This window comes from Martes martes (assembly GCF_963455335.1).
Source record: "Martes martes genome assembly, chromosome: 10".
In the NCBI taxonomy this organism is placed as follows: domain Eukaryota; kingdom Metazoa; phylum Chordata; class Mammalia; order Carnivora; family Mustelidae; genus Martes; species Martes martes.
In genome coordinates, this window is record NC_137898.1 from 87,304,901 (window position 1) to 87,332,668 (window position 27,768).

Sequence of the window (27,768 nt, forward strand, 5' to 3'; positions counted from 1 at the left end):
AGAGACTTAAGGTGTAATGCCCTAAGCATCCATGGTCTGTAATGAAGTAGCTTTCCTGGTATGCTTCTATAAATTACAATAAGGAACTAATCACAGAAAATATTTCCTGTAAGTTGTTATCGTATGGAACCCCAGTTAAGAAAGGCTGCCTAAGAATTCCCTTTAGCACATGGATCTTTTGATGATATGAAATCTTTTGGCCCTTGTTTGTCTGTAAGGTCTGTATTTTGTTTTCTTTTGCTTTGTTTTTCTTGAAGGACCTTGTTGCTAGGTAAAGAGTTTTAAGCTGTGAGCCCTTTTCTCTAAGCACACTGAAAACATTATATCTTCTGGATAGTATTGTTGCATTCATATCTGCATTCATAAAAAATGACATAGGTATAGAGTTGAGGTATAATAATAGAAGAAAAGGTATAAATCAGAGATACATGTATTCAAACATCTCTTGAACCTTGGTTTCTCCATCTACAAAGTGGAAAAGCTGCATGGTTGCTAAGATTAAAAATAACATATATAGGGGCGCCTGGGTGGGTCAGTGGGTTAAAGCCTCTGCCTTCGGCTCAGGTCATGATCCCAGGGTCCTGGGATCGAGCCCCACATCGGGATCTCTGCTCCGTGGAGAGCCTGCTTTCTCCTCTCTCTCTGCCTGCCTCTCTGCCTACTTGTGATCTCTGTCAAATGAATAAATAAAATGTTTAAAAAAAATAACATATATATTACTTGAAATATAATACATACATATGATTTTCAGGATGATTATTTTCTTTTTCCCTTGGTCTATAGATTATCCTTAGATTTTATGGGTTTGAGTCTATAGCCTCAGAAAATAAAGTTTTATGTAGAAATTTTGTGGGTGCATGATAAAATTCTCCTTCAGTGAGCCAGACATTCAGACTAGTGGGAGAAAAGATCATCTGACTCCTTAGTTCTCATCCCAACCGGGAAGGTTCCTTCTTCCCTTTCGACACCAGATTATTTGCTAAATTTGTTGAAGCTCCTAGACACCATATCTAGGTGCCTAGGTGATAAGATTTTGTGGTAGTGCAATGGTTCAAATTTAGGTCAAGTGCTATTTGATTATAAAAATGTGATTCATTTCCAAAGGTGTCATTTGAGGAAATTTGTTTGACTAATATTTGTCCACTATCAGTAAGAAACTTGCCTATATCCAGATAGCTGAGAAATAATAAGACACAGAATGCTCCATGGCAGGCTTTGCTGTCATACCTGTCAGAATCCAGCAAGCAAATTGCTGTACCTTCTCTGATTGGATATGACCCACAAGGTCACCTTGGAGACACACAGGCTGTAGGAAAATGCCTGAAGACATTGTTCATAGCACCTTGTATTCCCCACCTCCTACAACACACATACACACACACACACACACACACACACACACTCTCTCTCTCTCACACACACACATCAGGAATTCGCCATTGAGCATATACAGTACTTTCTTTGGCATAGAGAGAACAGTAATCCTTACTCTCTCTTAAGCCAGAGACTCTTTTCTTCCTTCCAACTGAGTCAGAAATAAAATCTGGTATTATTTTATTCATATCTTCCTAAAGGCACATTTGATTAGAGAATAAGAATATGCTAAGGATTAGGCATTTAACTAGGTAAATCAGTCATTAAAGATTTTGAAGACTTTTTAAAGCCTAAAAATAGGCATCACATGGATATACTATAATATTCATAACAATTTCCTTTTTTATTTTTTAGCTTATTTTTACATTTTTGCTATTGTAGGCAACACTGATATTCTCGACATAAATCTTCCTACTTAAAAAAAAATGCTTGTAGGTGAACTCTAACAATCCTAGAAATGTATTATAACATAGTCTTACAGGATGGGTTCATTTGTAGTTTGGATGTATGACCCACTCTTCCTTTTCTCAAACAGGATGATCTAGGGAGAAAAGAAAGGCTAACAGTAAGAAAGGGTAAGCCTATTCAGTACAGGATGAGAAAGACACTGAACTGTATTCTGGGGATGAAGGCAGATCTCAACATTAATGAAACATAAAAGCAGGGGTAGGGGTGACTCACTTCATTGTCTTCTGGATGAAGCCAAACACCAGGAAGGTAAAGTGTTTTCTGAGGTCCGATAATTGAATATCGCCCAAGGTTACGTCCATTGATGAATGCAAATCCAGAATTCCAGGTCTGGAAGGAATGGAGTCTTGAGACATAGGAACAGATTCACACTGGCAAAGTAAAACCTAAGGCACCTTTGGGATTGAGAGCAAGACTCAATACTTTGTGGCAATGGAAGTGGCAGTGAGTTTAGAATGGTATGTTCGAGAAACTCTACTAAGATGTAGCTGATCTAGGGGTGACAGAGAAAAACATGAATCAAACCTTTAATGCTAATGCTACTGTTGTTCCTGACCCATGATATATAATGGTATTTTTTTTTAAAAAGGAGTTGTTCTGTTTCCAGAGATAAGTATTAGATAATAAAGATGAATGCTAAAGTTAAGAAGTTATAAAAGTTATACATTTTTAAAAATCTGCTTACAATACCATGATGAGTGACAGGACCAAGATCTCGGCAAAGAAAACTGAGACACAAGAAGACATTGAGACAGTTTTTCCAATAGCGGCATCTGCTTATTCAGGAAGAGGTGGCTGAGAAGCTTAGCAGAAACTTCTATAGCCTCACAAGTTTAGGGAACAAAAATTGGATACCAAGGAACCTTATTAAATAATTTACACTCTGGGTTGTGATCCTGAGCACCTGCTTATACCCAAGGAGAAGAGTGAACTAGAAATAGTCTGGCCATTGTATGAAAGCCTTGATTCAAATCATTTCTGTCCTCATAATTGTACTAAGGTGATTACTAATGCACTTAATCAACTCCAGAGGTGGATGTAAATTCCTGACAGCATCTTAGGCTTTAAGTTATTTCTAGCAGTTTTCATATGTAACTTCTGGAACTCAAAAAAATCAAGCAGATGGGGTTGGGGAAGACAATATAATAAAAAAACCTACACGGAACAACAGACAATAAAAATAGATGCACAGGTGATGCAGATAATGCATTTATAAGTACCAGGCTTTAAAAGAATTATGCTTATTAAATTAGTCTGCTCATAGGGATGAAAGACAAAAGCTAGAATTTTGACAGAGAAGTGGAAACTATTAAAAAAAAGTCTAAAGTTATAGAATGAAAATTCTAAAATTAAAAAATGTAATAATTAGAATTAAGAATTTAACAGATATTTTGAATAGCAGATTCAATATATCTAAATAGAGAATATAGCTAAATATAGACTTAGTAAACTGAATAATAGGAAAGAAAGTTTCCAAAATTAAGCTTAGAGGAAAGAAGAGTGAGAAACACACAAGACAGGAAGAGACAAAAGGAGATATAACAAAATGATTCTAACCTATAAAATTGGAGGCTCTGAAATGCTCCAGGTAAAAAACAAAGATTGCTAGACATTAAATAAAGCAGTTATATGATATTCATAAGAAAACCATCTAAAATATAAAGGAATTATAAAAATAAAAGAATAACAGAAAAAGATAAAAATAGGTAAACCGTAAGCAAAAAGAAGTTACATAGCTTCATTAATATCAGAAAAAAATTTTTAAAGATTTTATTTATTTGACAGAGAGACAGCAAGAAAGGGAACACAAGCAGGGGGAGTAGAAGAGGGAGAAGCAGGCCTCCTGCTGAGCAAGGAGCCTGATGAAGGGCTCTATCCCTTCAGGGATCATGACCTGAGCTGAAGACAGCTGCTTAATGACTGAACCACCCAGGCACCCCTAATATCAGAAAAATTTGACAATAAGGCAAGAAGCACTACTAGAGATAAGAAGGAACATCTCTCGATAATAAAGTTCTTAATCTAAGTGATAATGATATATATAAAACCTAAAAGTATAGATTCAGAATATCTAAGCAAAATTAATGAAATAACAGGTGAAATAAAATTCATAACCATAATGGAAAATTTTCAAACAATGTTTCAATAGCTAATAGATAAAGCAAACAAAAATCAATAAAGACATAAAACATTTAAAATAAGGTAATTAACAAAGTTGAACTAATTGACATATATAGAACATTGACCTAATACATGCAGAATATATCTATCCTTTCAAGTATACACAATAATCTTTATAACTTTGACCCTATATTGGACTAAACAAGTGTTGTATTTTAAAAATTCTCAGACCACAGTACAGTTAAACAAGAAATTAATAATAAAAAAATTACTATAAAGTATCCAAATATTTGGAAATTAAGAAATATGTACACTTCTTTTTTAAAAGATTTTATTTATTTATTTGACGGAGAGAGATATCACAAGTAGGCAGGGAGGCAGGCAGAGAAAGAGGGGGAAGCAGGCTCCTTGCCAAGCAGAGAGCCTGATGCGGGGCTTGATCCCAGGACCCTGAGATCATGACCTGAGCTGAAGGCAGAGATTTAACCCACTGAGCCACCCAGGCACACGGTTATTCTTGCCTTAATGTCAAATTTTTCTGATATTAGGGGTGCCCAAGAAACATGTACACTTCTAAATAACGCAGAGGCCAAAGCAAAAATCATGAGGAAAGTTAAAACATATTTGAATTGAGTGGTGATGAAAATAAAACATATAAAAACTTATGGAGTATATATCCAGAATAGGCAATTCCATAGGCACAGGGAGAAAATTATTGTTTGTCGGGGTTAAAGGGAGGGGAAGAAAGTGCTTAATGAGTACAAGGTTTCCTGTTAGAGTTATAAAACTGTTTGGAACTAGATAGAAGGAAGAGTTGCATTCATTGTAAATGTACCAAATGCCTCTGGATTGTTCACTTTAAAATGATTAATTTTATGTTAATGTAAATTTCACCTCAATAAATGTTTTATACTTATGGGATACAACTGAATTCATACTTAAATGAAAAATCGCCTAAGAGAATAAAGACTAAAAGTCAGTTAGTTTATCTAAGCACCCATCTCAAGAAATTATAAAAAGAAAGAAGATAACTCCTAAGATAAAAAGTAGAATAAACAAAACACTTTACACCTTCAGAATGGCTAGTATCAAATAAATAAATCAATAAATAAGATATAGCAAGTGTTAGCAAGAATGTGGAGAAAATGGAACCCTTATGCGTTGTTGGTAGGAATACAAACTGGCACAGCTACTGTGGAAAACAGTACGGAGGTTCCTCAAAAAATTTAAAATAGGATCACCATATGATCCAATAATTCTAGTACGGGGTATTTAACTAAAGAAAACAAAAACATTAATTCAAAAAAGATATATGTACCTCTATGTTTATTATGACATTATTTACATTAGCAAATATGGAAGCAATCCAAGTGTCCATAGAAAGATGAATGGATAAAGAATTTATGTGTTTGTGTACGTGTGTGTGTGTGTGTGTGTGTGTGTGTGTGTGTGTAGACAATAGAATATTACTCAGCCACAAAAAAAAAGAACAAAATCTTGCCATTTGCAACAATATGGATGGACCTGGAGGGTATAATGCTATGTGAAATAAGTCAGACAGAGAAAGACAAATATCATATGATTTCACTCATACATGGAATTTAAGAAACAAATGAAAAAAGAGACAAGTGAATAAACAGACTCTTACATACAGAGAACAAACCAGTGATTGCCAGAGGGGAGATGGGTGGAGGAATGGGTGAAATAGATAAAAGAGATTATGAGTAGTCTTATTTTGATCACCACCAAGAAATGAATTCAATTGCTGAATCACTATATTGTACACCAGAAACTAATGTAACACTGGATATTAATTATACTTGAATAAAAAACTTTAAAATGTAAAATAATAGGACTAGGTGATAAGGGAAATTATTAGTATTTAAAAGTTGTGGGGTATCTGGGTGGCTCAGTCAGTTAGCATCTGCCTTTGGCTCAGGTCATGATCTCAGGGTCCTGGGATTGGGCCCTGTGTCAGGCTCCCAGATCAGTAGAGTCTGCTTCTCCTTCTCCTCTGTCCCTCCACCCCACTCGTGCTTTATCTCTCTCTCAAATAAAAAAATAAAATCTTAAAAAAAAAAGTTGAACAATTAAAGTAATATATATTAGAAACATACTAAAATGTTTAATATATTTTTATTATAAAGTAACTTCAGATCTATAAAAAATTTGCAAAGATAGTGCAGGATTTCACAAAATAATAAAATAATACTACTAATAATAATAAAAGAAAATGGCAGAAATGAAACAGAAAAGAACTATACAATATGGTAAAAGTCACAGCCAACCATTGATTCTTTGAAAGATTAATAATTTGGTAATATTCTGATGAAATTTTCCAAGACAAAAAGAGACGTTACTACAGATGGTCTAGATATTTAAAATGAATAATTTAAACACAATACATTGAAAATTCAGAGGAAATGGAAAAATTCCCAGAAAAATAAATTTTATGAAAACTCACTTTTAAAGAAACAAAATCTGACTAGTACTTCAATCTTGATGGAATTTAATCCACACTTATAAACTTTCCCACAAAGAAAATGTTGGCCCTAATTGGTTCCACTAGTGAAATCTACCAAACATGTAAGTAATACCAGGCTTACAGAGACTCTACTTCCCAAATCATTTATGGGGGTCTTAAAACTTGGTACCAAGACATGACAAAGATGTCTCAGTAGCAAACATTAACACAAAAGAAGTCTTAATACTTATAATAGCCAAACACTGGAAATAATACAAATGTCTATCAACAGTAGGATGGTTAAATAAAGTATGGTATTTTATGAAACGGAACCCCATACAATACTGAAAATGAATAAATCACCACAACATCACTTAATGGCTAAATCTTAGCAAAAAACCAGGCACACAAATAAAGAAGGCATGCTGTGCAATTCAATTTACATAAAGTACAAAAGAAAGCACTGAACTGGAGTGTTAGAAGTCAAGATAACGGTTCACCTTTTTTTAATCTGTTTTTTTTTTAAGATTTTATTTATTTATTTGACAGAGAGAGATCACAAGTAGGCAGAGAGGCAGGCAGAGAGAGAGAGGGGAGGAAGCAGGCTCCCCGCTGAGCAGAGAGCCCGATGTGGGACTCGATCCCAGACACCTGGGATCATGACCTGAGCTGAAGGCAGAGGCTTTAACCCACTGAGCCACCCAGGCTCCCCCAATATGTTTTTTTTTTTTTAAGATTTTATTTATTTATTTGACAGAGAGAGACAGTGAGAGAGGAAACACAAACGGGGGTGGGAGGGCTGGAGAGGGAGAAATAGGGGGCAGCTGGAGAGAGAGAAGTAAGCTCCCCTACAAGCAGGGAGCCCAACGTGGGGCTCAATCCCAGGACACTGGGATCATGACCTGAGATGAAGGCAGCCGCTTAACAACTGAGCCACCCAGATACCCCTAGATAATGGTTCACTTTAACGGACAAGGAGAGATTGTGATTGGGAAGGGTGCTGACAATATTTTACTTTTTTATCTCTAAAGAAGTACATGGTGTTCACTTTGTGATAATTTATTGAACTGTGCATTTATTATGTGCATTTATACATAAAAAGCTATAGGAGGTATAGTATTTTTAAAAAGCAAGTTGCAGAATATAATTTAGGGAGTGAACCCATTAGTGTAAAAAGTAATTGTGTATATGTTTAGGCAAAGTTATATATGAAATCCCACAAACTGTTAATGTCACCAGTCTAACCTCTGAATTCAGGAAATTTCTAGTAGAAGCTTCTGCCTGTCAATGTTATCTTTTAGGAACTAACTCTTAGAGGCTTCTGCTGAGCTGTCAATTTTACCTTTTAGAAAGAAACTAACAGACTGCTAGAATAGAAAAAGAAAACATTTGAGGGCCACACCTGTGCAGATGAACCAGAAAGTGCCAGAAGTGACCTCAGTCTCACGGTGTTAAAATCCCCTTCTGAATATTCATCCCAAGTCCTAATAAAAGAGTCTGCTTTCCCATCTTCAGGGAGACAGGACTTTGGAAATTATTCCCCACAATCTCCTTATTTGCATAAATAAATGACTTGTGATGCAACTCCATTTGGTGTAGTCTGTCTATAACTCACCAAGGAGCAGCCCACTTTGGTCCAGTGACACCGGTAGTGTTTAGTTCTTAGATGTAGAAAGTAATTGGAATGGAAGGTGGGTTGAAAGGAGAAATTCCATCATTTGCTCTCTCCATCTTATTATTTCAGGTTTTCTATTGTGTTTTGATTTATTATTTTTTAAATAATGATAATTAGGTAGTTTGAGAAATGCTGGAAGTCTTGTTAGAAATGAAGAACAGAAAAACAAGGAAAATGGGGAGGCATTCCCACCAGGAACACTACAGCTTTGTTTTAAAACTCTTTTGACAAGAAGAGGTGGTTGGGATACCAGAACAGATGAGGGCAGCTCACCTACCAGTAGACTCAGGAAGGTGTCCTTGGGCGAAGAGTCAACCTTCAAGGTACCAAGGTAGAAGGCAGGACCCAAATAGTTCTTTGGGACAGGCCTCCAGGTGGCAGAGCGGAGTCTGGAGGAAGAGCAGAGCCTTAAAGAAGAGAAAAGACCCTTTCCCACGCTAGTGTCAACAATGACCCTAGATTTCCTCACCCAGGGACTAGGATTCTGATCCAGGGAGATGTATTAGACTAGAAGCATTAAAATCAGGAGTCAGGAGACTTGTTCTAGGGTTCTAGTCCTGACCCCAAAGCACTCTATAATCCTGGGTAATCAGTTGTCAGTTGTCTGGATTTTAGCTCTTCATCTGCAAAGAGTTTGACATCTATAAGCCTCCTGATCCCTCCAAGGGTTTAGGCATAAGGAGGAACATACCTTTCAAAGAAGCTCATTGTCATTTCCAGAGAATAGATAGCAAAACCATTCAGGGGAACCTTATTGATGGTAACTGATCCAGTTAGTCCTGCAGGGGAGAGTAAGAAAAAATACAGGGATTGGACATTCTCCAGTGTCTGGGATAAAGAAATTCAGTCTGTATATGCCTGTGACAAGGTATCAGCCAGGGGGGCAAAGACTTGTCTGACCTGCTATTACCAAGAGTTTCCTGTTACATGGTTCCATATTACCAAGAAAGTTTCCCACTTAGTATCAGTACTTTCTCTGAAATTCCCAATGGCAGACTGGGTCCGGCTCTACAATAGGCCAGGGCCCTATCTAACTGTTCTGCTTTTCCACCCAGGAGAACTGGAGAAGGCAGGACAATGGAGAGGGAGACTTTGGTCCAGGGACCTAGTCATCCCACTGCTCAAGGGACTCATTTTCTCCTCCCAACAGCAACATTGTCCCAATCTGAGGATCCAAGTAACTACAAAGAGAGATGACAGCCTGCTTCCCACCTTTCCGTTGATCTTGAATTTTCCACGAAAAATTGACTCGTCCTCGATTTTCTACCAGGATCCTTAGAAGTTGACATTCCTAAAAAGAAAAAGAAAAATAAAGAAGGAAGTTGGCATTCCTGCTTGGGATAGACCATTTTACAAAGACTACATGTCCTCGCAGAGTTTTTACTCTCCAAGACATTCTTTTCTCTGAGTCCCAAATAGAAAGACAAGCAAATGGGAGAAAAGCAGTCTCCAGAGCACAGCAGTCCTTCTCTCTCATGAGGACCCTTTGTGTTCCTGTTCCAAACTCAATCTTCCCTTTCATCTGCTGATCTGCCTTAAGAAAGGCAGAGAGGCTCAGCTGTGTGCTTTTGATCAGAGATCCAACCAGCAGCTAATGACTGACTCAGGGCCTAACGGGGAAGTTCCATTTACCCCGTAGCATGTATGCTGCAACTCTGCTACACCTGGACTTGGGAGATGCAGTTATGCTTATAGCCCTAAGCACTTGTTGATGGAACCCCAAGTGAGAAGCAATACCAAAGGGCAGTGGCAGAGAAAGGCAGTATTCTATCTCAGGACCAGGCTATGCTTGCTTTTGAGTCAGATGTCTAGGGTAGCACCAAGACTCTTGAATCACATACCCTGATTTTAGGAATATTCAACTTCTTAGTATGATCATCCAGAAGTCCTATACTTATCTCATTCAAAAACACCTGCAAAAGAAGTGCCAGCATCAGACTTACAGGCCCACCTGAAGAAAGAAGAGAGGCTCTGGTTTAGGAAGCAGATCATTTTGAAGGAAGAGACTAGCCTTGGTGATCACAGATGGCTAGAAGCTGAACAGGAGGACTTCAAAGGCTTAAGTTGTGACAAAGCCAAAAACAAATCTCTTTGGCTTGACTTTATATTCCCAATGCCTCACAAATAATAGGTGCTTGAAAATACCACCTAATAGTAAAGCTGACCAGTGACTACCCACCCCAATAACAGAGTCCGGTTCTGCTTACCTCCATTTACAGTCTGTTGACACCTACCTGTGCTGTATCATGAACATTAGCATGGAGAGAACCTCCAGAGCAAATGGAAGTTTCATAAAGCACGAATCCATAGGCCTGGCCATTCCCACTGTTTATAGGGAGGTTCTCCATGTTGACTGGTGTATGAGATATAACTGGCTATGAGAAAGACATGGCAGAAACAGGGGCCAGGGTGATGAGAAGTTGGGATCCTTCTTCCTTAGGCCCTTGTCATTTTTTGTTGTACACCCTAATGGTCCCCAACAGTTCTTTGGGTAAGAAATATTAAACCCATGCTATTTGATGATTTTCATCATCTCCGCTGACCAGGAAACTCAGGGGATAGTAGGAGCATCATAGAGGGAACAATTGCTGTAATCATGAGAATTAATGGAGTGAATAAACTGAATTTTTTTAAAGATTTTATTTATTTATTTGACAGACAGAGATCACAAGTAGGCAGAGAGAGAGGAGGAAGCAGGCTCCCTGCCGAGCAGAGAGCCCGATGTGGGGCTCGATCCCAGGACCCCGGGATCATGACCCGAGCCGAAGGCAGAGGCTTCAACCCACTGAGCCACTCAGGTGCCCGAATAAACTGTATTTTAACATAACTGAAGTCAAATAAGAATTATGCACTAAAGCAAACATTTAGTTAGCATCTATACTATGTGCCAATAACTGTATTTATCTAAAACAGTGATAGCAGAAGTGAAACTAATATGAATTCAAGAGTTAATATTTTTCAAGCAATTTTCACCTTTTCTTCAAAATAGGACAGGTAGTCTAATTTTAAAGGGAGAGAATGGACACATAAAAGTTCAGTGATTTGGCCTATTGGATGGTGAAGAAGAGTCAGAAACTCAGTTTTACGGGTTCCTGGCTCTCAGTGTTTCCTATACGGATCATGCAGTCTCACCTAAGAACATCTAGCAGATGGTTCATCTGAGCTGGGAAACAGGATCCTCTAATATCCTGCTTTCCCCCAACCCCACTCATTCTTCAAGTTCAAACCCCTTTACAGTCTACCCAGAGAACAATTACCCCATAGTTCTAAATTTGGACAAAATCTAAAATATTTATTTTCACCCCCATAAAAAGTCCTTGAAAGAATCTCTACTCTGGGGAACCTGGGTGGCTCAGTGGGTTAAAGCCTCTGCTTTCGCCTCAGGTCATGATCCCAGGGTCCTGGGATCGAGTCCCACATCGGGCTCTCTGCTCAGCGGGGAGCCTGCTTCCTCCTCTCTCTCTCTCTGCCTGTCTCTCTGTCTACTTGTGATCTCTGTCTGTCAAATAAATAAATAAAATCAATAAAAAATAAAAAATAAAAATAAATTAAAAAAAAGAATCTCTACTCTGTGGCCTAAAGCTCTCTCCCACAAGTCCCCAGTAGCCAACCCCCCATTCCAGGGCCAGGTAGTACTCACCTCATGTAAGTACTGTAGAACATCCCACAGTGGCAAGTAAAGGGATGGTTTCACAGAAGGATACTCAGCCTTGGGAGTGACCTTGGGCAAAGGTAGCAGAGGCATTGCTGAAATGAAAATAAGCCATGGGGAAAGAAGAGCCTGAAATAACTACTGCTTTCTCCAAATTTCCCCATCCCTACCCATGAACTCTCATATCCCAGGGCCAACAAGAGAAATGGGACCTATCCTAGCATATGTGTATACTTCTCCAAGAGTGATGAGAAACTGGAAATAACTAAATTGGAACTAGTTTTATGTACATGGTGACTGATAGCTATAGACCTCTATAAGGTAATGTCAGTCATAGGGACTGAGGGCTCTCAGGGAGCAAGAAATCTACCTTGCACCTTCTGGCAATGCCAGTGCTCACTTTCTAGCACATAGCAGATTATTAACTGTATTTATTTTTGCTATCGTATATAAGGGTACCATGCCATCATACCAAGAGATCTACAAATAGTAAATTATTTAATCTTCACAGTCATTATAGGAGATGAATATCGTTGTCTTCATATTTTAGTGAGGAAACAGGCTTCAGGGGCTTGAAACACTCATGAAAAGCCCCTCATCTTTTAAGTGGGAAAACTGGAATTTGAACTTAAGGTTGTCCTTGCCCTTAAGGCTCCAAACTTCTGCCCATGGGGGAACCTTCCCTTCCCTCACCCTTCCACATCATGAGGAGAGCCATCCCTCAAATTAAAAGTGATTGCTGAGTACCTAAGACAGAGCTAAGGAGTCCTTGAAGCTTGAAATATTTTTCTGTGTAATCCCCGGCCTCTGTCAGGACAGCATCATAGTCTGCAAGACACCAGAGTCACTGGCCAGGCAGTCTTCCACAACAGACCCTGTTTCAGCACTGCTGGCATGAGATGGGCCAGGGCAACAGAGGGAGAGAGAAGATACATCTTCCCCACTCCCTGGACCAGTCCATCCCAGGCTGGGATGTGTGTATGTGGGCAGGGGCGAGGGTGTGTTATGTCACTCTGGGAATACTCCCCACAACCCTTCCTGGGGATCTGAGGCTACAAAGACATTGGACTCATCCTTCTGTTTTGCTTTCTAATGGATACCCTTTTCTTCCCTCAATCTGGATTGCCCAGGTGTGTCTATCAGTACCAGCAATCACCATTTGTATTATTCTGTGTGTCTTAGAAGGTTCAAGTCAAGGGGTCATATATATGATGAGTGAAGCAGGGCTCTAGGTCTGAGGCACCCCATCTACTGCCATGACAACCTGCTGGGGGCATTATGGACATCACAGAAGAAAGGAAAATAGACAGGAATATCCTGAATGCTTGACATAGATTATAAGTCAAGAATTCATGATGCTCAGAAGATGCTTTTGGAACCTTCTCTGTAGAACTCCAGTATCACTTATGCTGGGAGGTGACCATACCAGCAAGCACTTGCCATAGCTAGTGACAACAGCTTTGTGTATCCCAAAATATGTGGCCCCATTCATGAAACCAAAGTTGGTTCCACCGTGGAACATGTATACATTGAAGGAGATCTCAGAAGTGATAAATCTGGACACAGTTTCCTTAACATCTGTAGAGGAGGAAGACAAGAACACAGGGAAAATTTAAAATTAAGACAGAAGTCTTTGGTGAAATCTTACTCTCAACCCTACCCCAGAATCAACTTAATTGTTTTGTGTTTCAAACTCCACTAAGATTCTAAAGAGAAAATAGGTGGAATTGGCCAAAACTATTCCAGGAAACCGAGTCTTATCAATACCAAGAGCCTTTTTAAAAATTGTTTTCCTCAGAGTATAGACATAATTTAGCTCCATCTTATATCTATTAAATAATAGCCTAAGAAGCTTTGTCACTTAAATATCTAATGTTCATTAAATTTTCTGAAATTATACAAATAATTAGTATAATCTCATTACTCCCTTCTCTAGTAATATAAAACCACTGCAGTAGTCCACAAATAGCTGTTCCCAATCTTTAGCCACAAAAACTCTTATTTTTTCATTATGACTCTAAGAGGTATGATCAACCTTCCACTGGCCGTCATAGGGAATTGGTTAAAAGTTAGTCAGATATGGGATTCAATTCTGGCTGTGCTCTTTACTACTTGTATTAACGTGGACAACTTATATTTCTCTCAGAGCCTCTGTTTCTTTATCTGTTAAATGAAAGTCCTAATTTCTACTATTTCATAGTACTGATGAAAGAATACAGGCAAGAAACACACCATAGTGCCTGACATGAAAGCAATCAAAAAACTTGTTTGTTGGGGTGGGTTTTCTTTTGTTTTAGGCCAAGCAGGCTTTCCTCAGTTACCTGGCATTTTTCATTGGTTTATGTTACTTCTGGTACAAGTGAACTCATTTTCATAACATCGACAGCAAAATACCTTTAGAAGCAAAATACTTTTACTAAGTCAACATCAGCCAGGCACTGTTCTGAGTTGTTTACTGCACTTAACCCCCACAACAACCCTATGAGGTAGGGTACATGATAATTCCCATTTTCAGTGAGGACACTGAGGTTTAGCAGACAAGGAAAGCTGCCTTGGATCATGCAGCTAGTCACGAAGACTAGCAGAGCTGAAGCTGAAATCTTGATCTCTTCAGCTGCAGGACCCATGCTTTCAACCATCATTGCATGTTACTTCCTGACAATGACTACCACTTAGTTGACCTCGCCATAGCAATGGTTTGTGGTTTACCAGAGATTATTAAGACTTTTAGCAAATGCATCCCCTTCTTCAAAGATGTTGCCTTTCCAAGACCCTTTCCATGACCACCTTGCCTTACCTCTGCAGGCTTGTCCCTCTCTTTTTTATCACTGAACCTGTTTGCTTCAAAGCTCTTGTCAGATGTGGAACCCTTGATTTACTTCTTAATTATCTGGCAACTGCTACTAAATAACAAGCTCCCTGGGGGAAGGGACCAGGTCGTTTTTATTCATCAGTTCACCCTCAAGCATAGCCAAGTCCTTGTACACATAGGTGCTGAATGAATAGTTTGGGCTGAATGAGCTAATTCATTAGCAAAGAAATGTATGAATGATCCATGACTCAGAACCACCTCTACTTGGGGCCAAACACTGCAAAACACTTACCCTCAGCATTAGCAACTGAATGTTCACTTCCCCATGTGTCAAACCAGCCAACCCAGAATTCCATGATCATAATGGGCTTATTGCTCTAGAAACAAACCAAATCAAATACCAAGTCTGAGAAAATGTGAAAAGAAAATCAGAAAAGCTAAGTACAACAGACGAAAATTTAAGGAACTCATGCTCTTCACTTTGTCAAAATTCAGCACTTCGTTCTCCCTCCTTTCCCATCACCCCTTTACCATCACCCATAGCTCTGGTTTCTCCACCTCTCCTAAACATTCTCCATACTCCTAAAACTTTATATGCCTCACTGCTATACCTGGATAGCACCATCTATGATTCCAACCTTGTCATATGTGAGGCTGGTTTTAAAATAATTGGCTTTGGATAAACAAGGACCTGACTGCAATTCCTGACACAAATATTGAGGCTCACATATACCAAAGGCCCACAGCTAATATCATCCTCAATGGGGAAAAACTGAGAGCTTTTCCTCCGTGGTCAGGAATAAGACAGGGATATTCACTCTCATCATACTATTTAATACAGTACTGGAAGTCTTAGCCTCAGCAATCAGACAACAAAAAGAAATAAAAGGCATCCAAATCAACAAGTAAGAAGTCAAACTTTCACTATTTTCAGATGACATGATACTCTATGGAGGAAACCAAAAGACTCCACCAAAAAATTGTTAGAATACATGAATTCAGCAAAGTCACAGGGTATAAAATCAACATACATAAATCTGTGGCATTTTTATTTGCCAATCATGAAACAGCAGAAATAAATATTAAAGAATCAATCCCATTTATAATTGCATCAAAAACAATAAGATACCTAGGAATAAACCTAACCAAAGAGGTAACAGTTCTGTACTCTGAAAACTACGAACACATATGAAAGAAACTGAAAAGGACACAAAGAAATGGAAAAACATTCCATGCTCATGGAATGGAAGAACAAACATTCTTAAAATAGCTATACTACCTGGGGAGGGTATGTGCTATGGTGAGTGCTGGGAAGTATGTAAGCCTGATGATTCACAGACCTGTACCCCTGGGGCTAATAACACATTATATGTTAATAAAAATTAAAAATTAAAAAAATAAATAAAATTTTAAAAAAAATCTATACTACCCAAAACAATCTATAAATTCAATGAAATCCCTATCAAAATACCACCAGCATTTTTCACGAAGCTACAACAAACAATCCTAAGATTTGTATGGAACTACAAATGACCCTGAAGAGCCAAAGCAGTCCTGAAAAAGTAAAGCAGGAGACATCACCATTCCAGACTTCAAGCTATATTACAAAGCTGTAGTCATCAAGGCAGTATGGTGCTGGCACAAAAACAGACACATAGATCAATGGAACATAAGGGAAACCCCAGAAATGGAACCCGCAACTATACGGTCAACTAATCTTTGACAAAGCAGGAAAGAATATCCAATGGAAAAAAGACAGTCTCTTCAATAGATGGTGATGGGAAAACTGGACAGTGACATGCAGAAGAATGAAAGTGGTCCACTGTCTTACACCATATACAAAAATAAGTTCAAAATATATGAACGACCTAGATGTGAGACAGGAAACCATCAAAATCCTAGAGAATACAGGTAGCAACCTCTTTGACCATGGCTGTAGCAACTTCTTACTAGACATGTTGTCAGAGGCAAGGGAAACAAAAGCAAAAATGAACTATTGGGACTTCATCAAGATAAAAAGCTTCTGCATAGAAAAGGAAACAACCAACAAAACTAAAAGGCAGCCTACAGGATGGGAGAAGATATTTTCAAATATCTGATAAAGGGTTGGTATCTAAATCTATAAAGAACATATCAAACTCAACACCCCAAAAAAACAATCCAATTAAGAAATGGGTAGAAGACATGAATAGGCATTTTTCCAAAGAAGACACCCAGATGGCCAATAGACACATGAAAAAATGCTCCACATCACTTGTCATCAGGAAAATACAAATCAAAACCACCATGAGATATCACCCTACACCTGTCAGAATAGCTAGAATTAACAAGTCAGGAGACAACTGATGTTATCAAGGATGCAAAGAAAGGGGAACCCTCTTACACTGTTAGTGGGAATGCAAGCTGTTACAGCTACTCTGGGAAAGAGTATGGAGCTTCTTCAAAAAGTTAAAAACAGAATTACCCTATAATCCAGCAATTGCATTACCAGGTATTTACCCAAAAGATAAAAAAAAAATCCACATTCAAAGGGATACATGCACCCTGCTATTTCTAGCAGAATGGTCAACAATAGCTAAATTATGGAAAGAGCCCAAATGTCCAACGACTGATGGATAAGAAGGTGTGGTATATATATACAATGGAATACTACCCAGCCATAGAAAAGAATGGCACCTTGTCATTTGCAACAATGTGGATTGAGCTAGAGTGTATTATGGTAAGTGAAATAAGTCAGTCAGAGAAAGACAAATAACATATGATTTCAGTCATATGTGGAATTTAAGAAACAAAACAGATGAATATATGGGAGGGGGAGAAAGAGAGAGGGGGGAAGCAGATCATAAGAGACTCAATATTAGAGAACAAACTAAGGGCTGATGGAGGGAAGGTGGGTAGGGGATAGGCAAAATAGGTGATGGGTATTAAGGAGGGCACTTGTTATGATGAACACTGGATATTATATGTAAGTGATGAATCATTTAATTCTACTCCTGAAACCAATATTACATTATACGTTAACTAGAATTTAAAAATAAATTTGAAAAAAGAAAAAAAACTGAGGCTCAGAAGTCACATTGCTGGTAAGTGCAGAGCTACAACTCAAATCCAAGTCTAAGCTGAACTATCAGCTACTAAGTTATACTACCTATCAGGTATTTCATTCATTTTCTCCATATTTAAATTTTATTCTCCATAATTAAATTTTATTCTACCTTGTCTGTATTGATCCACTGTAATTATTTTTTATTTATTTACTTTTTATTTCTAAAATTCTTATTTTGTATATGTTTGTTAATAAATACTTTGATATATAACAATTCATAAATGTTATTATGTCTTTATGGACTATACTTTTTAATTATATAAAGCAATTATTATCGTATCAAAATGACTAATGATCAAACTTTTACTATGTACTGAGTACTGCTTGAAGTACTTCACTTACTTTGTTCTGTGTGACAAACTATAAAGTAGATATTATGAGTCTTTATTTTGCAAATGAAGAAAATAAGATTAGATAACCTATCCAAGTTCACTCAGCTAGGAAGTACTAGAACTGGGATTTGAATTCAGCCAGACTAGCTCGACTCCACACTCCTAACCAATACACCCTATTGCATCTGGAATGTAAACGACTTATTACCTAAAAGTAGAGGAGAACATATCAAAGCTCCATTTCTCAAAACTTCTGAACTAACTCTTGCCTTAAAACATAGGCATCTCTTTTAAAATTCATGTTACTGGTGACCTAAACTGTCAGACACCATAGGCTTTCAGTCTGATACCTGCATTCCACATCTAGCCCAACATTTTCAATGCTCCAGAATAATGCACATTCTTTTTTAAAAAATTGACATCTTCTGCACTGCAGGAGAGGCAGTTAATATCCCATGGACATTACAATGGAAAATTATGGTGGGCTTCTCTTGGGGAATATGTCAGGCATTCATACTGTGCATTCTCAGTTTTACTCCTGGAGTCCTCCAGCATCCTCCCATGATCAAAAATAATCATACTGAAAATTGGGGGGGGGGAGGTTATACTGTAAACCTGAAGACCTGTCTTCCAAGGCCTTTTCTCAGCTGATCCCTGGAGTTGAATACGATGTTTTCTGCATTCTATGAGTTCTTCTATCTTGGCTTAATCCCTTATTTCTGCATCCTCCAAACATTTACATAAAAAGGGTGTATAGAAAATAAGTAATCTGAGCCCTTAAATATCTATATTCTGCAATACAGTTTCTTCATATTTAGACTGAGTATAAAATTCTAAGTTGAAACTCACAATTCCTCAGAATTTTAAAAGTATATTTCATTGCTTTGTGTTATCCAATGTCAATACTTAAAAATCCTGATTCTCATTGTTTGGTATATAGTAAGCCTATGGTTTTTCTTTCTGAATAATGTTAATTTTACAATATGGGTCTTTTTTAAATCATTTATTGCGTTGACCATTTGAGGAGTATTTTCAATTTAGAAATACATGTCCTTCAGTTAAAGGAAGTTTTCTTACCTTAGTTACTTGTAATTTCCTTTTCTCTGTGTTCTTTGTCCTCTTTTGATAACTACTATTAGTAAGGTGTTGGGCCTTCTAAATTGATCTTATGAGACACTTATGTTCTCTCATGTTTTATATCCTACTAACTTGTACTATTTCTAGGAAATTTCCTCAACTTTACCTCCAACTCATATTTAACTTTCAATATTAGATTTTAATGTCAAAGATTCTTTTTGGTCCTCTGGCCCTTTTCCTTAATATCTTATTCTTCTCTCACACATAAATAATCTTGTTCATATCTTTATGCATATTAATAAGCATTTTTATATTATATTATATTTCCTGAATTAAGTGTATACTCCCTGGCTTCCATTTTCTTCTTTTTTGGTAGTTATTATTTTTCACTGGAAACTTTTATTAAATAAATACCATTTGTATTAAAGAGAGGAGACTGATTTCTGGTATTAAAAAGTTACTGTGCTATTGGTGCACTTGACATACTCCTCTTGGAAATCCTCAAAATCATAATGAAAAATGAGAAATAGAAACACAAACAACATCTTCTATGAATCCAATGGACATCTGAAACTTCAAAGCATAAATTAAAAAAAAAAAAAAGATTGCCAAAGCTCTGAAGTTCTATCAGGTGTTGAACAAATGTAGAAAGAAAGTGCTTTTTGTTGAAGATTTTAGTACCAACACCGAGTACTAGCACAAATTTCTTCCAAGTAGAAAGCATACCCTATAGTATATCGACAATTTCGTATTTGTAATTACAGAATGGGGTTCACAAGCTGGTAAAAGGAGTACATTTTGCATAATACAATGTATCAGAAGCTTGAAAGAAAATAATTATTGCAGAATCAGGAATAAATTCTGACATCAAGAACACAAAACATGGGGGAGGGTAGTAAAAATGTAATTTTAGAATGTGTTTGAACTAAGTTGTTACCAACTTAAAATAGACTGATATAAATTTAAGTTGTTCTATGCAAGCCTCATGGTAATCAAAAAGCAAAACATATGGTAGATATATGAAGGATAAAGAGAAGGAAATCTGAGCATACCTTTAGAGAAAATCATCAAATCACAAAAGAAGGGAGAAAGAAAAGAAGAAACAAAGGAATTATAAAACAGCCATCAAATGATGAACAAAATGGCAATAAGTACATTAACTATCAATAATTACTTTAAAAGTAAATGGAGTAGCACCTGGGTGGCTTGGTTGGTTAAGGATCTGCCTTCAGCTCAGGCCATGATCCCAGGGTCCTGGGACCAAGTCCTGTGTTGGGCTCCCTGCTCATCGGGGAGTCTGTTTCTCCCTCTCCTTATGTCCCTCTCCCCTGTTCTTGCTCTCTCTCTCTCTCTCTCTCAAATAAATAAATAAAATCTTAAAAAAAAATAAAATAAAATAGGGATGCCTAGGTCAGTTAAGCATCTGCCTTTGGCTCAGTCATGATCACAAGGTTCTAGAATCAAGTCCTGCATCAGGTTCCTTGCTGAGCAGGGAGCCTGCTTCTCCCTCTGCCTGCTGCTCCCAGTGCTTGTTCTCTCTCTCTCTCTCTCTCTCTCTCTCTCTCTCCCCCTATCTCTCTCTCTGAAAAATAAATAAATAAAATCTTAAAAAATTAAAAATAAACAAAATAAATAAAAGTAAATGGACTAAATTTTCTAATCAAAAGACATAAAATAGTGGAATGGGTTAAAAAAAAAAAATAAGACCCATCTATATGCTGCCTACAGAAGACTTACTGAACATTTAAGGACATACATATATTGAAAGCAAGAGATGGAAAAAAATATTCCATACAAATGGAAGGCAAAAGAAAACTGGGATGGCTATACTCATATCACACAAAATAAACTTTAAGACAAACACTGTAATAAGTGATAAAGAAGGTCATTATATAGGGGAGCAATATACAGAGGTCAATCCAACAAGAGGATATAACATTTGTAAATATTTACTTAATAAGGTTAATAAATATAAGATGATCCTATCAAGCTCTTTTCCAAACATAATAGTATAAAACTAGAAATAAATTACAAGAAGAAAACTGGAAAATCCAAAAGTATATAAAGATTAAACATGCTACTGAATAATCGATGGATCAAAAAAGAAATAAAAAAAGAAATCAAGAAATCTTGAGGCAAATGAAAATAGAACTACATATCAAAACTTAAGGGTTGCTGTCTAAGCTGTCTAAAAGGTAAATTTGTATGATAAATGCCTACATTAAAAAGTAAGATCTCAAATAAACAACCTAACTTGACAACTCAAGGAACTTAAAAAAGTACAAATTAAGCCCAAAGCTAATAGAAGAAAGGAAATAATAAAGAACACAATAGAAATAAATGAGAGAATAAAAACACAATAGAAAAGATCAATAAGGGGCGCCTGGGTGGCTCAGTGAGTTAAGCCTCCGACTTCAGCTTAGGTCATGACCCCAGGGTCCTGGGATTGATCCCTGCATCAGGCTCTCTGCTCAGCAGGGAGCCTCCTTCCCTCTCTCTCTCTGCCTGCCTCTCTGCCTACTTGTGATCTCTGTCTGTCAAATAAATACATAAAATCTTTAAAAAAAATCAGTAAAACTAAGGGCTGGTTTTTAAAAAAAAGATAACAAAATAAACAAACTATTGGCTAAACTTACCAAGAAAAAGACAGAGGATTCACATAAATAAAATCAGAAATAAAAGAAGATATGTTATAATTGATACCACATTAATATAAGGAAGGTAAGAGACTGCAATAAACATGCAATGAATATGCTAAAATATTGGACAACCAAGATGAAATACATAAATTTCTAGAAACATACAACCTACCAAGACTGAATCATGAAACTACAGAGAATCAAAAACATCCTAATAAACAAAGGTCCCAAACCAAATGGATTAGCTGGTGAATTCTGTCAAACATTTAAAGTAGAACTAATGCCAATCCTTTCCAAACTCTTCCAAAAAATAGAAGGAGGAAGTATTTCTAACCTCATTTTCCAAAGCCAGCATTACCCTGATACCAAAACCAGACCAGCACACTGAAAGAATAGAAAATATCAAGCCAATATACTTGACGAACATATATGCAAAAATCTTCAATAAAATATTAGCAAACTAAGTTCAACAATACATTAAAAGAATCATTCACCATGGACAAGTGGGATTTATCTCTGCAATGCAAGAATGGTTTAACATCCACAAATTAAACAATGAAAAACAGAACTGAGAGCCCAGAAATAAACCCACACATATATGGTCAATTAATTTACAACAAAGAAGCCAAGAATATAAAATGGGGAAAGTTTAGTCTCTTCAATAAATGGTGTTAGGAAAATAGGGACAGCCACATGAAACAATAAAATTGAACTCCTATCTTATACCTTACATAAGGATTAACTCAAAATAAATTAAATACTTGAATGTAAGACCTGAAACCATAGAATCTCTAAAAGAAAACATAGGCAGTAAACTCCTTGATGTTGGTCTTGGAAATGATTTTTGGATCTGACATCAAAAGCAAAGGCAACAAATGCAAAAATACAATGGAGACTACATCAAACTAAAAAGCTTCTGTTCAGCAAGGGAAACCTTCAACAAACTAAAACAGCAACCTATTGAATGTGAGAAAATATTTCCAAACCATATATCTGATAACTAGTTAATATCCAAAATACGTAAAGGAGTCAAACAACTCAATAGCAAAAAACCAAATAACCTGATTCAAAAATGAGCAGAAGATATGAATAGATATTTATCAAAAAGAAATATAGATACCCAACAAGTACATGAAGAGATGCTCGACATCACTAAGAATTCGGGGAAATGTGAATCAAAAACACAATGATATATCATCTCACACCTGTGACAATGACTCTTGTCAAAAAGATAAGAAATAACAAGTGTTAGTGAGGATGTAGAGAAAAAGGAACCCACTGTTGTAAATTGTGTAAACTTGTGTAAAATTTGTAAAATTCTGTAAATGTAAATTTGTGGAACCACTATGGAGAACAGTACAGAGGTTCCTCAAAACATTAATAACAGAAATACAATATGATCCAGCAATTCCGTATCTGGGTATTCATCTGAAAAAAATTAAAGCACTAACTCAGAAAAATTTACACACTCCCATGTTCATTACAGCATTATACAATAGCCAGTGAATAAAGACAAACCAAGTGTCCATTGATGGATGAATGAATAAAGAAGATATGAATAGAATAGAAGTTAACCAAAACTGAACTAAAAAATAAAGAGAAAAAGAATAGGGGAAAAAAAAAAAACAAACCAGCATCCAAGCAGTGTGAGACAATATCAGATGATCTTATGTACATGTAATAGGGCCTGCAGAAGAAGAGAAAGAGAAGAAAGGAAATATGTGAATAACTAATGGCTGAAAATGTTCTTTTTTTTTAAAAGATTTTATTTATTTATTTGACAGAGAGAGATCACAAGTAGGCAGAGAGGCAGGCAGAGGCAGGGGTGGGGGGAAGCAGGCTCCCTGCTGAGCAGAGAGCCCGATGTGGGGCTTGATCCCAGGACCCTGGGATCATGACCTGAGCCAAAGGCAGAGGCTTAACCCACTGAGCCACCCAGGTATCCCAGCTGAGAATTTTCTAAAGTTAATTACAGACACCAAACCACAGACCCAATCTGTGAGAACATCAAGCAGGATAAACTCTAAGAAACAAACCACGCCTAAGTATCAAGCTTCTGAAAACCAAAGAGAATGAGAAAATTCTAATGGCAGTCAGAAAAAAAATCACCTACAAAAGCCATAGATAAGAATTACTACAGACTTCTTATCAGAAACCATGAAAGCCAAAACAAGACAAAGCAAAACAAAAATCAACAGAATAGAATGGCACTTTAAAATGAGGATTTAGGAATATATTATTATAAGATATTAATAATACATGTGAAGCAGTTCAGTATTTGAAAGTACTTTCAGATTAATTTAACATGTGTATTTTAAATCCTTGGGCAACAGCTAAAACTTTAAAACCTGAGAAAAGTAATTAGTCCATAGAGGAGACAAAATGTACTCATAAAAAATGCTCAATTAGCTCAAGAAAAGGGAAAAAAAAGAAGAAAAAAGAAACATAACAAGTGCTTTTCAAAACAGAAAAAGAATTAGCAAGATGCTAGATTTTAATCCAACTAAATCAATAATCACTTTAAATGTGAATTATCTAACTATATCAGTTAAGAGACAAAAACTGTCAAATTATTTTAAAAAGTAATACATAATTATATGTTGTCTACATATATATCCACTCTACATAAAAATCCACTTTATATACAAATGCTTAAAGAAAAGTAAAAAGTAGTGCACCTTGGTGGCTCAGTCAGTTAACAGCTCAGGTCAGGATCCCAGGGTCCTGGGATTAAGCCCCAAGTCAGGCTCCCTGCTCAGTGGGAAGCCAGCTTCTCCCTCTTCCTCTGCCCCTCTGGCCCACTTGTGCTCTGTCTCTCAAATAAATAAATAAAATCTTTTTAAAAAAAGATAAAAAGTAGAAGGATAAAGAAAAATACATCATGCAAACCACTAACCAAAAGAAAGCTGGAATAGCTATATTTACAGTAGACATCAAAACAAGGAAGATGGTCATTACATAGTGAGAAAGGGGTGAATTCTCCAAGAAAATATAACAATTCTAAATGTATATATAGCTAAAAACAGAGCTTCAAAATACACAAGACAAAAATGGATAGATCTGAAAGGACAAATGAATAAATCCACAGTTATATTTAAAGATATCAAAACTCTTCTCTTAATAATTGATACAGTAAGTAAATAGAAAATCAGTAAGAATAGAGATTACCTAAATAATACCATCAATCAACTTAAGCTAATGGAAATATATAAACAAATGCAAAATATACATCTTCTCAAGTGTACATGGAACATTTACTAAACTGACCATATTATGAGTCATAAAACAAACCTTAACAAATGTAAAAGAACAGAAATCATACAAAGTATATTCTTGGATTTTAACAGTATTAAACTAGAAATCAACAACAGAATAATACCTGGAAAATCTCCAAGGATTCAAAAATTAAGCAACATACTACTGATACACAGAATAAAGATGAAATCTCAAGGGAAATTTTAAAATGTTTTGAATATTTTTAAAAACATTTTTGAAAATGGAAATACAGCATATCAAACAGTGCATTCAGGGAAATTTGTATCCATAAATGCTCATATTAGGAAAGAAAAAATTCTCAAGTAAGTAATCTCAGCTTCCACCAAACAAACAAACAAACAAAAAAACAATCTAGAAAAAATAGATCTGATTCAGTCCAAAGGAAACAAAATAGAAAAATGCTAAAGAGCAGAGAAGAAATCGCTGAAATAGAAAACAGGAAGAAAATAAAGCAAATAAATAAATAAATAAATAAGGCCAAAAGCTAGTTCTCTGAAAAGATCAATAAAACTGATAAACTTTTAGTTACAATGACTGAGATAAAAAGAGAGGAGACAGGGCACCTGGGTGGCTCAGTGGGTTGAGCCTCTGCCTTTGGCTCAGGTCGTATCTCGGGGTCCTGGGATAGAGCCCCTCATCTCTCTCTCTCTCTGACTGCCTCTCTGCCTACTTGTGATCTCTCTCTGTCAAATAAATAAAATCTTTAAAAAGAAAAAATAAAAGGAAAGGAGACACAAACTTACCAATATCAGGAATGAAAGAAGAGCCACCACCACTGATAACTAAGATTAGAAGGATATCAACAGAATATTACAGACAACTCTGTGCCTGTGATGTCATAAACTTAGATGAAACAGAATAGAATAAATCCTTAAAAGACACAAATTACCAAACGTTGCTCAAGAAGAAATAATCTAAATTATGCTACATCTATTAGAGAAATTAAATTTCTAGTTAAAAGTCTTTTTAAAAAGAAAACTTCAGGTCCAGATGGTTTCACTGGTGAATTTTACCAAACGTTAAGTAAGAAACGCCATGGATTCTACACAACCTCTTCCAGAAAATAGAAAAGGAGGGAATATTTCCAAGCTCATTTTATGAGGCCAGCATTGCCCTGATTCTAAAATAAAGACATCACAAGGAAAGAAAACCAAAGACCAATACCCCTCATGAAGGTGGAAGCAAAACTTCTCAGTAAGACATGAACAAAATGAATCCATTGGAATATAATACATCACAATCGAGGAGGATTAGTCCCAGGAATACAAGACTGGATCAATTTTCAAGACCCATGTTTAACCATATTAGTGTATGAAAGAAGAAGGACATATGAGAAAAACTGCATGACCTGTGGCTTTGTTTATGACCTTAGACATAGGATACAAGAACGTGATCCTCTTGGCCATCAAAAGGAATGAAGTACTGATTTATGCTATAGTACAGACGAACTTCAAAAACATCAAGCTGCATGAAAGAAACCAGATACAAAAGACTAGATCATGTATGATTCCATTTATATAAAATGTCCAGAAAAAACAAATTTATAGAGATGGAAAGCAGATAAGTGTTTGCCGTAGGCTGGAGATGGAGCAGGGGATTTAGCACAAATGAATGTGGGGAAACTCTTCAGATTGTGGTAGTGGTTGTAAAACTCTACATCTTGGATTGTATACTTACAATAGGTAGATATAATGGTGTATAAATTATATTTCAACAAAGTTGCTTTTAAAAAGAGTGACAATCAGAGAAAGACAATTATCATATGGTTTCACTCAAATGTGTAAATGTAAGAAACAGTGCAGAGGATCATAAGGGAAGGGAGGGAAAACTGAATGGGAAGAAATCAGAGAGGGAGACAAACCATGAGAGACTCTGGACTCGAGAAAACAAACTTCCTCAGGTTGTGGAAGGTCATGTGGGTCGGGGAATGGGGTAACCGGGAGATGGGCATTAAGGAGGGCCCATGATGAGCACTGTGTGTTACATGCAACTAATGAATCGTTGAACACTACATCAAAAACTAATGATGTACTATATGTTGGCAAACTAAATTTAAATAAATAATAATGATAATGATAATAATTTAAAAATTTTTAAATAGTGACAAGAGAAAAAGAACCAACAACAAAAAAGAGACTTATTATAGCCATTAAAAACTAGATAGCCATGGATCCAGCCCTGGCAGAGTCCCCTCCATTTATTAGGTCAGATGTGTAGAAATCAGTGAGAAGAGGAAATAAGATTAATTCTTCCTTAATTAAAACTTGTGTAGAAGGGTGTAAGGCACTTGAGGAAGCACCTTGGGATGTTCTGGCCAAGTGAGCAGTACGCCCCACACTTTGCAGTACTGAAGAAGGTCTTCCTGCCTAAGGGAGAACAGTGCGGGCTGAGGCTTGCAGGCCCTGGCACCAGCTTTGGATATTAACCTGGGCACAAAGGAGACCCAGGAAAGTGTGTTAAGCAGAGGAAACCCTAATCAGTTTGGTCTTTAAGAGCTCAATCCAGCTGTTCTGTGAAGAAAGGATATAATCCCGAAAGGCATGGTCTATGATTTTTCCATCTTTGAAACTATCGCAAGGGACAACCCACTGAGAGGAAATAGGAGCTACTCAATCCATGACTGTTAGTAAATTCATGTACATCAGTTATTCACTCCCATAATTTGCAGTCTGGCTAAAATAGGCTGACTCCAACAAAGCTAGGTATGAGTCCTCTCTCAGCAATGTACATAGCCCATTTCTGAACTCTGTCCTTGCAGGGGAAAAAGAACAT

At 36.7% G+C, this 27,768-nt stretch overlaps 1 protein-coding gene across 1 annotated transcript in view; it reads right to left on the reverse strand.

Moving 5' to 3' along the window:
- Positions 1-1,538: 1,538 nt before the first annotated feature.
- Positions 1,539-27,768, reverse strand: part of LOC308350928 (beta-galactosidase-1-like protein 3) — a gene marked incomplete at its 5' end in the record, with an annotated part of 73,296 nt that continues 47,066 nt past the window's right edge. The window contains 11 exons of the mRNA XM_080816373.1: positions 1,539-1,915; positions 2,056-2,172; positions 8,380-8,491; positions 8,794-8,881; positions 9,315-9,393; positions 9,944-10,015; positions 10,337-10,477; positions 11,743-11,849; positions 12,502-12,582; positions 13,195-13,332; positions 14,859-14,943. Coding sequence (XP_080672499.1) covers positions 1,850-1,915; positions 2,056-2,172; positions 8,380-8,491; positions 8,794-8,881; positions 9,315-9,393; positions 9,944-10,015; positions 10,337-10,477; positions 11,743-11,849; positions 12,502-12,582; positions 13,195-13,332; positions 14,859-14,943 — 1,086 coding nt within the window. The 3' untranslated portion in view covers positions 1,539-1,849. The remainder of the gene's footprint in view (positions 1,916-2,055; positions 2,173-8,379; positions 8,492-8,793; positions 8,882-9,314; positions 9,394-9,943; positions 10,016-10,336; positions 10,478-11,742; positions 11,850-12,501; positions 12,583-13,194; positions 13,333-14,858; positions 14,944-27,768) is intronic.